At 41.7% G+C, this 12229-nt stretch overlaps 1 protein-coding gene across 1 annotated transcript in view; it reads left to right on the top strand.

Moving 5' to 3' along the window:
- The first annotated feature begins 303 nt into the window (after window positions 1-303).
- Window positions 304-12229, top strand: part of LOC126266661 (uncharacterized) — a 272935-nt gene continuing 261009 nt past the window's right edge. The window contains exon 1 of the mRNA XM_049971077.1: window positions 304-373. Coding sequence (XP_049827034.1) covers window positions 315-373 — 59 coding nt within the window. The 5' untranslated portion in view covers window positions 304-314. The remainder of the gene's footprint in view (window positions 374-12229) is intronic.

Genomic DNA, 12229 nt, shown 5'->3' with positions numbered 1-12229 from the left:
CAAAGATAAGATAAGAGAGATTAGGGCTCGTACAGAGGCATATACGCAGTCATTTTTCCCTCGTTCTGTTTGGGAGTGGAACAGGGAGAGAAGATGCTAGTTGTGGTACGAGGTACCCTCGCCAAGCGCCGTGTGGTGGATTGCGGGGGATGTAGATGTAGATGTTTGAATTTTCTGTCCAGGAAGACAAGTGAGAGTGTGACTTGTGGCGCGCTGTGCAGGACTCTCAGGACCAGGGACGCAGCGTGCTGCGACAGGCGGAGGCGCTGGCCAGCCGGGACTGCGAACGCGCCGTCGCCCGCAAGCTGTACGTCATGAAGACGGCGGGCCGGCGCGCCGAGCAGCAGGCCGCGCTCCAGGCCAAGATAGACGCGTGAGTACCGAAGGCGCGGGACAGTCCCTGACCTTCTTTCTCGTAGCGGTATAGACTCAACAAGTCGTCCGAAGTCTCCTGCAGACACAGTCAAACGTGCTGCCCCTATAGCGGTCCATAACTGTGAAAGTGTTGCCGGTGCAGAATTTGTGCGCGAGCTGACCTCTCGATTATATCCATAAATGTTCGATTGGATTCACGTTAGGCGATGTGGGTGGCCAAATCATTTGCTCGACTCTCACGGTTATGAGAAGTGTCTAGCAGAATATTAAAGTACTGTGCTGCACATGTTAGCCCTGTATTTAGCCATATTTGTAATTTTTCCTTTAGGAATGGTCAGATTCCTGAGGGATTAAAGTACTCAGTAGTAAACCCGCTGAAGTAGTTAATAAAAAAGAAAAAGATAAGAAAATAAAAGAAAAGGTTGAAAAAGTGGGAAAAAATGGTGAATAAAAAGGGGCTTTTAAAATCGTTAATGACCGTGAAAAAGGGAAAGAATGAAATGCAAATCGGACTTCGAATTGCAGAAAAGCTATCGGACGTCGTGATTCGGAAAAGCTATTGTTGGGCTGGTCCTTGTGGCGTTTCTGACCAAAAGTCAAACCAATATCCACTACAAAACTTATTTGAAAGAGAACAGAATAACAAAATGTGATTAACAGGGGGAAATGGCGTAGATAAGAATACATTCATTACCAACTTAATATGTCTTCTCTCGTCCGGCGTTCAGGTCTTGTTCTCCAACGATCTCCTGCTTCAATTCTACTCCAAAATCTTGTAGTAAATTTCATCGTCCAGGAATTACTAATGACTACAAATTAAAATTATATTGATCTGGAATGCAATGTACTTTATGGCTGCTTCCATCCTCCAAATTTCATACAACCTTCCACAATACTACATGTCTGCACATCAATAAGCTTTCACGTCTTAATGAGACCAAGACTAACGAATAAGTGACGTTAACCTTTCGCTCTCAAGAGACAACAGCGGTTAGAAAACAAAAAGAGTTAAAATTTTTGTACCTTCATTTTCTTATAAATATTTTCTCTGCCATCGAGCGGTATAATTTATATCTGAGGCAACGAGTGTAGCGCGGCGAAATTCAAAGTCCCGCTACACCGATTTATAAAAAGAGAGAAAGAGATAATGTAGATAATTTTCGACCTATTTCTGTGCCATCAGTGTTTGCAAAAGTTATTGAAAAGGCTGTGTATGTAAAAATAATTGATCATTTTATGTCATACGCTTTGCTATCAAATGAACAATTCAGCTTTAGAAGTCGTTTAACAACTGAAAATGCTATGTTCTCCTGTCTCTGTGAGGTACTGGATGGATTAAACTAAAGGTTTTGAACACTTGGCGTATTTTTTGATTTAACTAAGGCATTTGATTGTGTTGATCACTAAAATGTTGCTACAGAAGTTGGTCCATTATGGAATATGGGGAGTAGCTCACAATTGGCTCACCTCTTACTTCAGCAACAGGCAGCAAAAGGTCATTATTCATAATGTTGATAATGGCTGTGATGTGGGGTCCGAGTGGGGTACTGTCAAGTGGGAGGTGCCCCAGGGATCAGTGTTGGGGCCTCTACTGTTCCTTATTTATATAAATGATATGGCCTGTAGTACTAAGGGTAACTCTAAAATATTTCTGTTTGCTGATGACATTAGCTTGGTAGTAAAGGATGTAGTGTGCGACGTTGGCTCAGTTTCAAATAATGCAGTTCATGACATAAGTTCATGGCTTGTAGAAAATAAACTAACGTAAAATCACAGTAAGAAGTAGTTGTTACAGTTTCTAACACACAATTGAAAAAAAAGTGAAGTTTTAGTTTCAAAAAATGGGCATATGATTAGTCTAACTGAACGGTTCAGATTTCTAGATGGATAGATAGTAAGCTGTCGTGGTAAGCCCACATTCAGGTTCTCGTTCAGAGACTTAATACTGCCATTTTTACTTTTCGAACGGTATCAAAAGTGAGTGATACTTCGACACGAAAATTAGTCTGCTTTGCTTGTTTTCATTCACTTATTTCGTATGGTATTATATTTTGGAGTAACTCTTCCCATTCTACAAGGGTATTTTTGGCTCAGAAACGGGCGGTTCAGCAATAAGTGGTGTGAATTCACGAACCTCTTGTCGACCTCTGTTCACGAGTCTGGGTATTTTGACATTGGCCTCTCAATATGTATACTCCTTATTGTCATTTCTTGTTAGCAATATTAGTTTATTCCCAAGAATAAGAAGCTTTCATCCGCTTAATACTCGGCAGAAATCAAACCTGTATTTGGATCTGATTTCCTTAACTCTTGTGCAAAAATGTGTGCAGTGTACCACTCGAATTCAAAAATCTTAGCAGTAATCCATGCGCTTTCAAATAAAAACTGAAGAGTTTCCTCATGGGTCATTCCTTCTATTCTGTCCAGGAGTTCCTTGAAAAATTAAACTGATTCTTATTGTATTGCTGATATCGTTTACTAAAACTTATGGACTGACTTTTTTCAGGTTCTTGAACATTTATTTTTATCTGTTATTACTTTTATGTTGTAATTTCATGTACTGACTCGTTCCATGACTTTGGAGATTTGCTCCTCAATTTGGTCCTACAGAACTCGATGTGTAAATAAAATAAAATGAAATAAATAAATTGTCCAGAAAGTTCTTCAAACCATTTGCCAACAATTGTGGCCCTATGGCATGGTGCTCTGTCGTCCATAAAAATTCCATCGTTGTTTGTGAACATGAAGTTCACGAATGGCTGCAAATGGTCCCCAAGTAGCTGAACACAACCATTTACCGTCTGTGATCTATACAGCAGCATTGAATACCCAGTCCATTCCACCATTATGGAGCCACCACCGTGTTGCACAGTATCTTGTCCGTGACTTCGTGGGGTCTGCGCCACACGCGAAACCTGCCATCAGCTCTTATCAACTGAAATCTGGTCTCATCTGACCAGACCACCGTTTTCCAGCCATCTAGCATCCAACCGAAATGGCCCCAGCCCAGGAGAGGCGGTCCAGGCGATGTCGTGCTGTTGGCAAATGCACTTGCGTCGGTCGTGTGCTGTACTAGCCAGATTTCGCCGCGCTATCCTAATGGATACGTTCGTTGTACGTCCCACATTTCTTCCAGCAGGTGTTTCAAGCAGTGTTGCTTGTCTGTTAGCACTGACAATTCTAGACAAAAGCCGCTGCTCTGAAGGCCGTAAGCCACTGCATTGTCCACGGAGAGAAGTAATACATGAAATTTGGTATTTTGAGCACAATCTTGACACTGTGGATCTCGGCATATTGAATTCCCTAATGATTTCCACAGTGGAATGTCCCATACATATAGCTCCAACTACCATTCTGCATTCAGAGTCTATTAATTCCTGTCGTGCGGCTACAATCATGTCGCAAACTTTTTCACATGAATCAGCTGAGTATAAACGACATCTCCACTGATGTACTGCCTTTTGATATTTGTGTACGCGATACTAGCGCCACCTAGCGCATATCGCTGACCCCTGACTTGGCCGTCTCACTGTATAATGAAAGGTTACAAAGTCGGTGTCTTATGCAGAATCGGATTTGAATGTTGGTTGATATTGAGAACATTGTTATACCTCCTATACGTATGGGAAACGCCTCCCAGTATACCAGCACGTGTCGCAACTCGAAAGTGGCAGTGGCATGGCCTATCGAGACAGCAGTTTATCTTTGTCCACATGCCATGACTCTCCTGCAAATATGGAATCTATATGTGCAGGAAAGTCATATTCAACGTCATCCAGGACTTTAATTGCCTCTGATGACAGACATATGAGAGGTTTAAGTCATATCTACAGAACAGGAAGCAAAAAGCCTCTTTATATGCTTCAAATAATTCAAAGGAGTTTGCCACTTCATCTAACTGGGGTGAAATTACATTAGGTGCTCCACAAGGTTCGATCATGGGTCCCCTCCTGTTCTTGATATATATGAATGACCCCCCTTCTTAAGTGAAACAAGATGCTGAACTGACACTGTTTGCTGATGATACAAACATGATTATTAATCCAGTGAAAGAAAGTTCGATAGAAAATGGTACAAATAAGGTCTTTGGAAAAGTTATTAACCGATTTTCTGCGAATGGGCTTGCTCTGAAATTTGAAAAAACACAGTACATCCAATTTTCTGCTGCAAAAAGTATAATTCCTTCAATAAACATAACACCTCAAAAGAAGTCAGTAGCCAGGGTAGAGCATACCAAATTTTTAGGTGTACAAATAGATGAGAATCTTAATTGGAAAATTCATATTTTGGCTCTCCTAAAGCGACTAGGTTCAGCAGCTTTTGTAATCAGAATAATTGCCAATTTTTAGGATGTAGAAATTAGTAATCTAGCATACTTTGCATACTTCCACTCTCTGATGTGATACGGAATAATATTCTGGGGCAACTCAACACTTAGGCAAAAGGTATTCACTGCTCAAAAGAAAGTAGTTAGAATAATGTGTGAGATTCATAGTCGCACATCTTGTAGGCATCTGTTTAAAAGGTTAGGAATTCTGACAACTGCTTCACAGTACATTTACTCAGTAATGAAATTTTTTTCTCAACAACATGCACCAGTTTAAAATCAACTGCGACATTCGTGATTACAATACTTGAAAAAAGAAAGACCTACACTATCCTTTACTTAACGTATCTTTGGCATAGAAAGGGGTAAAATATGGTGCTATAAAACTTGTTGATAAATTGCCAGATGAAATAAAATGTCTGACAGACAGCAGTAATAGTTTCAAAAACAAAGTGAAATCATACCTCCTTGACAACTCCTTGAATTCTTGAATATGAGTAAATAACTCTGGGGATATAACATGTGCATTTTGTGCCATTTAAGGGAATGGGATAGATAATAGTAATATTTAGGTATAACACTATAATTTTTTTAAAAAAAACTTGTTTCCTGTGCGCATTTCTTCTGCATTTGACACATTTCACATCATAACGGTTTTCCGTGCTATTGATCAATGGAACATGTAACTAACTAACATATTGTCTGCTCTGGCACTCGGGGTTCTAAGGGCACGTCAGGTTCCTTGAGTGAAGAAATGAGTGTATTTGCAGCAAGACAAGTATCAACACACACAGTGCGAAGACGTCTGGAGCAGTGTGAAGTGTGAACATGGCGACTGTTCTTGCCACTCCCCTTGTCCCCTTGACGCAACTACAGAGTGAGGTGCGCCAAATGGCAGCACATGACACACTAGTGGCACCGTGTCGGCGTTTCAGAGAAATCCCTGTTTTCCACACAGTATCACGTTGGACGTATCCCAGTGTGGAGGGTCTGAGCAGAACAAACATTGTCAGATTGCATTGTCATCACATGGGAACAGCACACGGTACAGTAATATGGGTGTAGTAGGGCTGAGTACATTCTGGCATATTCTGAATTGTTGACAGAATTATGCAAGATGGCAGACTGTCGCATCATGCACTGTTACCAAATATTCCCCACCACCTCCCCAACTCCATTCCCTGTCCTCATTTCTAGGCTATTGACTGGGTCATTCTATGATGTCACTGCCATGATGGCCAACTATCTCACAAGATGGCAGTATAAAAACAATGATGGAAGAAAAATGGTAGATTATGACATCAGATAGTTGTTAGTGGTATGGTCACTTACTCCCACCACTCCAGTGTCTGGAATGACTAGCCATTCAGCATTCGTTCTCTGTGCACTGCAGTGGGAGGTTCAACATGATGAAGTGCCCGCAGTAGCAGCAGCAGAAATCAGCAAGTGAGAATAATAAAAACAATAAACTGACACTTAAGTACCTGTTACTCTCGTTGCTCGTTATTCACTACATGTTTGATGTGTATTCTCAAATATTTAGATTTTTCCTTTCCCACAGTGCAAGAGCCCTCCCAAATAGAACTAGCTGGTACGTTAGGAGACATGATTGTTCAGGCTTACAATACATACATCATCCTTCTTAAAGTTGAAGAAATTCACAGACATACAATTCCTCACAGAGCTGCAGTTAAATCGACCCTGTGTACTACTAATTGGCACAGGTTCGAATCCTGCCTCGGGCATGGATGTGTGTGATGTCCTTAGGTTAGTTAGGTTTAAGTAGTTTTACGTTCTAGTTGACTGATGACCTCAGATGTTAAGTCACATAGTGCTCAGAGCCATTTTGTCAAATGCACCCTGCATTTCCATTCCCTGTGCTGTTTACAAATTAAGCAAAATATTAGCTGCCAGTGGGCAATGACTTACATCAATGAGGCAAGTTGAAAATTTGAGTTGGACTGGGATAAAAAAACTGGGTTTCCTACTTTACTACACAGATGTACTGAACAGTGTACCACCCAGACACAGTGATCACAACCAAATATATATCCTAGCATGCCTTCTGTCAGATGCAAAATCTCAACTTACTCCATGTGCTACTGGTGTTGTAATCCTGCTCAATTGCGTCATTACTCACAATATCTCTCTAATTCACATAAGAGTTAGGCCTTGGTGTGCATCTGCTCTGAAGGGGTCATTGGACCACATCAGGTGATGTTGGCATAGAATGTCTGGGTCACAGCTCATCTGTTAACTGGATTGGGCAACATGTGCAGTCAGATGGGGGACCGCAGCAGGCCATCAGCTGTCTATGCAAACCCCGGGTAGAAGCAGCAAATCCTCCTCTGCCATCTGTTGCTACTGGAAGATCTCTCTGTATTGTGAGAAGAATTTTTCCCAATGAGAACCGAACTGTGTAAATAGATATATGGCTAGGGAAGCCTCCTCCTCCTAGCACGACAAAGGGGGCTGCACAATGTGAGCATGGCCCGGTGGCATTCAGCTGGTGAACGTTGGCTGAGGCAGTGCGAGGTGCACTACAGACATGTGCCCTGGCAGCAGATGCGCTGTATTTGATGATAAAACCATCGCCTTTGACCCTCTTCTTACTCTCCTACGTCATATGACAGTACAGACAGTGATGTGATGTGTATGTGTTCTGGTGATGTGTGAGCGTGTGTAAAGGAATTTGTTTCTTGCATAATAAACTTGGAGCAGGCAGGCTTAAGTGAACAAGAGTGATATGTTATGCAGGGTCACAAGTCATGTTTGTTTCCTTCCAGAATATGTGGAAATTGGTAGGTCGATCAAGCTCAGTTACTTTGGAGGGACACATTCCCTACTATTTGCGAAAAGCACACACAGAATAATGAGCAGTATATTCTTACACGTTAGTTTATTCTGAAACACTCTGATACAACTGTATTTACCTGCCAATTAATCTATGGCTAATTCTGCATGACACCCTTGCTACCCTGCTACAGTCGGTGTGACCAGACCAGGTGTGTTGTCTGTATGTGAGCTGCTTCTTCACTCTCAATCACAGGCATGGCTCAGACATCACTAATTTCTGGGGCACATGTCCTCTTTTCACAGGAGGCGAGGCCAGTCTGTGTTGAATGCCAAGTGAAGTATGTAGGTGTCAAATGATGTGTTAATGCTTCAAATGCCTCTGAGCACTATGGAACTTAACATCTGAGGTCATGAGTCCCCTGGAACTTAGAACTACTTAAACCTAACTAACCTAAGGACATCACACACATCCATGCCCGAGTCAGGATTCCAACCTGCGACCGTAGCGGTCGCGCGGTTCCAGAATGTAGTGCCTAGAACCGGCTGCCAAAATGATGCGTTATACATCATGCTAAATTGAGTGGTCATCTTGTGATATCTCAGTAGTTATCCTGGCAGTGATGTCAGACTGGCATACTCGATTTCCTGAAAGGGGGCGGTGATGGAAGCTGGGGGAGGAGGTGATTCATATGGCAACAGTGCATGACATTATCGTCCACCATCTGAGATAAATGTGGCAACAGTGTTTAGTGGGCCAGAATGCATGTAACCCTACAAGTTATGGAACGCCATTGGGTACACAACACGGTCACTGCTGGTTCATATATCTGGTAATTTGTAAAGCAGATTTCACATTTCAGATGTGTTAAAGACAGTGGCCAAGTGCCATCATCGAAGTCTCTGTGATAGTGTCTGCTAACAAGAGAACGCGACACTGCAGTATCGCCGCCCTCCTGTGACCTGTCTCAGTACAGAGGGTGCTGGATTGTTGCCCTGGGCAACACCGTCTCCAACTCTCTCACACAATGAAAACGTTTGGCTATGAGTTAATGAGAGACAGAAATGCCAGTCACTACGATTGATGAACTCTGGCTTTCAGTTGCAGCAACATGAAATGATGTGCCCATATCTATCATCCAAGCTCAGTGCGGCTATATATCCAACCAGGTAAGACCCTCTGTTGTTTCTATAGCTGACAGGTCCATGTAATGCATTATGAACCTTGTGTACTCCAAAAGGAATTTACAAGTCTAACTATGTATTCTTCATGTTACGTTAGTGATCTTGACAGTGCTTCGCAATTAGTAAATATGTCTGGGAAATGGACATATGTCCTAATCTCTTTCTCCCCTGTCTCTATGTCCACCTCCTCCTACCTCTGTCATCTGTCTGTCACCTGCTCCTCCCTGTCTATCTCCATCTGCTCTTCTCCACTTTCTCTGCCCATCTCCACTTCGCCCCTCTCTGTCCATTTCCTTTTCACCCCATCTCTAAGCTTGAGCCTTTTTTATCGTTATTTCAAAATCAGATTCCATAATAGTATTCTACCGTAAGCCGATAAGCTGTAAATACTTTCCTGTTATATGTGAAAACCAATTGTGAGGAAGAAAACAAAACAGCACATTGTTGTGCATAAAATATTTGTTTGAAAGAATGTGTATGTGAGACGCAATTTGTCTAATGGTTGAAATTTTCTGATATCATAGTTAAAACTGACAGCTAGAAAGAAAACAAAACTGGACATTTTCACAGCGGAACACAGCACAGAATTTACTTTCTCCCAGTTGGTTTTAACAGAAAATATGTTCATTAAATAGCTCATGCCTGTTCCCATGTTTATTAGAGTAGCATGTAAAGTTCTAAAGTATATCAATCAAGAACTTTTACAGATTTCTGGTAACAATGGTTCGCTTGAAGTATGTTGGCCAAGAACTATTGCAGATTTTCGGTAACAACAGCTCCTCTTCACACACACACACACACACACACACATATATATATATATATATATATATATATATATATATATATATATATGGGGTGTCCCATTTTTCTTGACCACCTTAAATAACTGTTTGTCCAGATGCATATTACAAACTGTTTCCAGCAAATGTTCTTAAGCCGTCAGGGGGACATCAGTCAGCATGATTGCCCTCGTTGTAGCTTTGTTTGTTACAAAGGTATGAATAGCTGTATGGCTTTCGTAAATGGCACCCTGTATTCTTTATTCGGTAATTCATTTCCTCTCCTAAAGACCTAGACAAAATTGTATCACAGTGTACCATTCACTGAGACACAAAGTTATCAATTACGTAACACAACATTGACGTTGACGCTCCCAGCGCGTAGTGCAGGTACTCAGGGTAAAGGAACACATCCACGTGCCGACGTTGACAGAGGATAAGTGTAAACATAAGTAGAATGCACACCCGTCACCAGAACAGTAATCGCAATACTGCTTTCTTATGTATGGTACATTTAGTAAAGCAGTTTAGTCCTTTTAAATACTATTGCGTAGAGAAGGCATACAGTACAAGCTGTCCTTCCTACAAACTGCATCGACATAACATTCCTTTTATTGTTGTTGTTGTTGTTGTTGAAGGTAGGTGAAATGCTACGCAGGCAGCGGAACTGTACAGAGAGCGATAACCTGACAAGAACCCACCTTCCCAATGGATGTTTACTCATCTTGTTGCGACGCTTCAGAAAATGGGAAGTTTCAACCCACGACAACACAATCATCGTAGCACTCACACAGACTACTCATTTAAATTGCTATGAATCCACATATGACCACACAACAGCTTGAACACGAGATTGGCATTCCTAAAACCAGTGTACATCGTATTCTTACACGTCACCGGTTCTATCCTTACCATGTTCACCTACACCAAGAATTGCATGGTAATGATTTCCAGAATAGTGTACACTTCTGTCAGAGGACACAGCAGCAAATCCTCGCCAACCGGAACTTCTTCTCCAATGTTCTATTTGCCGTTGATTGTTCCTTCCCAAACAAAGGACAGGTAAATATAAGGAACAGGCATTATTAGTCCAGCGACAACCCACGAAGGCTTAGAAAGAAGGAACATCAGCGTGAATGGAGAGTTAACGTCTGGTTTGGGATGCTTGGTACTGCAATTATTGGCCCTTATTTCATCAATCGTAGAGTAAACGGCACAGCGTATGCCAACTTTCTCAGATGAATTCTCCCTCTTCTTCTGGATGAAGTGCCGCTAAGAACCAGAATGCTTATGTGCTTTCAACACTATGGATGTCCAGCACATAATGCCTTGCATGCACGTCATGTTCTGAACCGCAGGTATCCTGCCAGATGGACTGGTCGAGGAGAAAAAGTTACTTGGCCTGTTACGTCTCATGATTTAGATCCTCTGGAATTTTTTCTTTGGGGATGCATTAAAGACGTTGTCTATCGCGATATTCCAAAAATTCCAGAGGACATGCAGGAACGTATCGTGCTTGCTTGTAATTCTCTTCAGCAGGCAACACTGGAAGCAGTAAATAATTCTTTCATTCAACGAGTGCACCAGTGTATAGGTGTCCAAGGTCACCACTCTGAGCACCTTTGAGTGTTTTACTCCTGGGAAATGGTACAGGAGAGTCAAAGTCAATTTTGTGTTATGTTTTTACTTGTTTTTCTTTTGTTTTCTGACAACTCCAGCAACTGGACGAGTTTGTGATCCCAGGCTCAAAGTCAATGTTGTGTTATGTAATTAATAACGTTGTGTTTCAGTGAATGTTTCTGAATAGGTCTTATGGAGAGAAAATGAATTACCGAATAAAAAATACAGGCTGCCATTTAAAAAGGTTATACCGCTGTTCATATCTTTGTAAAAAACAAAGCTACAACGAAGGCAACCATGCTGATTGATGTCCCCCTGACGGGTAAAGAACATTTTCTTGAAATATTTTGTAATTTGCATCTGGACAAACAGTTATTTAGTGTGGTCAAGATAAATGGGACACCATATATATTTGTGATGTGAATCATCTAAATTTTGCAATGCAGGTTTGCGGAAATGAAAAGAGCTATTGATGTGCAGTTTTCACAAAATGGATTGGTTGTAAAGGGCTCGTATTCTTAGCCAATCAACAGATTGTAATAACACTTAGAATGTGTATCTTTTGTGCAAACATGCAGTTTTTGAAGTGCAATAAGGCCCATTAACACTAACAAACTTAAAGTAGGGTAAGTTAGAATATCATTACGAGGTACCTTATTTTGAAAAGTTCTCACACGGGTATTTGTACAAAACCTATGGTAGCACACACTAAAGAGCAAGACAAGTACGTACACTACTTATATGTATGCTGACCAGTAACGACACAACTGACCATCACAGGTTGTGTTGAAAATGACCACCGGCAGTAGCAATACAAGCTTCCAGTTTGGTATGAAACGACTGCTGTACACATGGTGTCATTTGAGCGGAGACGTCGGGGCAGGCTGCAGTAGTACGTCATTGCATATCATTGGGTTTAGTTGGTATGTCATTGCAGACAGCGTCTTTCAGCTCTCCCTAGAGAAAAAAGTCTGCAGGCGTCAAATCTGGGGATCTGGCCGGCCAAGATACAGGTGCTCCGCGACCAATCCAGCGATTTGGAAACAATTTGTGAAGACATGCTGCAGTAGTTCGTGCACTATGGGTTGGGCAGCCATCACGTTGGTACCACAGGTCCCTCCTAGGCTGCAGAGGAACGTCTTCCAGC

Source organism: Schistocerca gregaria, chromosome 4 (assembly GCF_023897955.1).
Source record: "Schistocerca gregaria isolate iqSchGreg1 chromosome 4, iqSchGreg1.2, whole genome shotgun sequence".
Classification (NCBI taxonomy): Eukaryota; Metazoa; Arthropoda; class Insecta; order Orthoptera; family Acrididae; genus Schistocerca; species Schistocerca gregaria.
The sequence above is the reverse complement of the archived record's forward strand: the minus strand, read 5'-3'. Positions and strand labels throughout refer to the sequence as shown.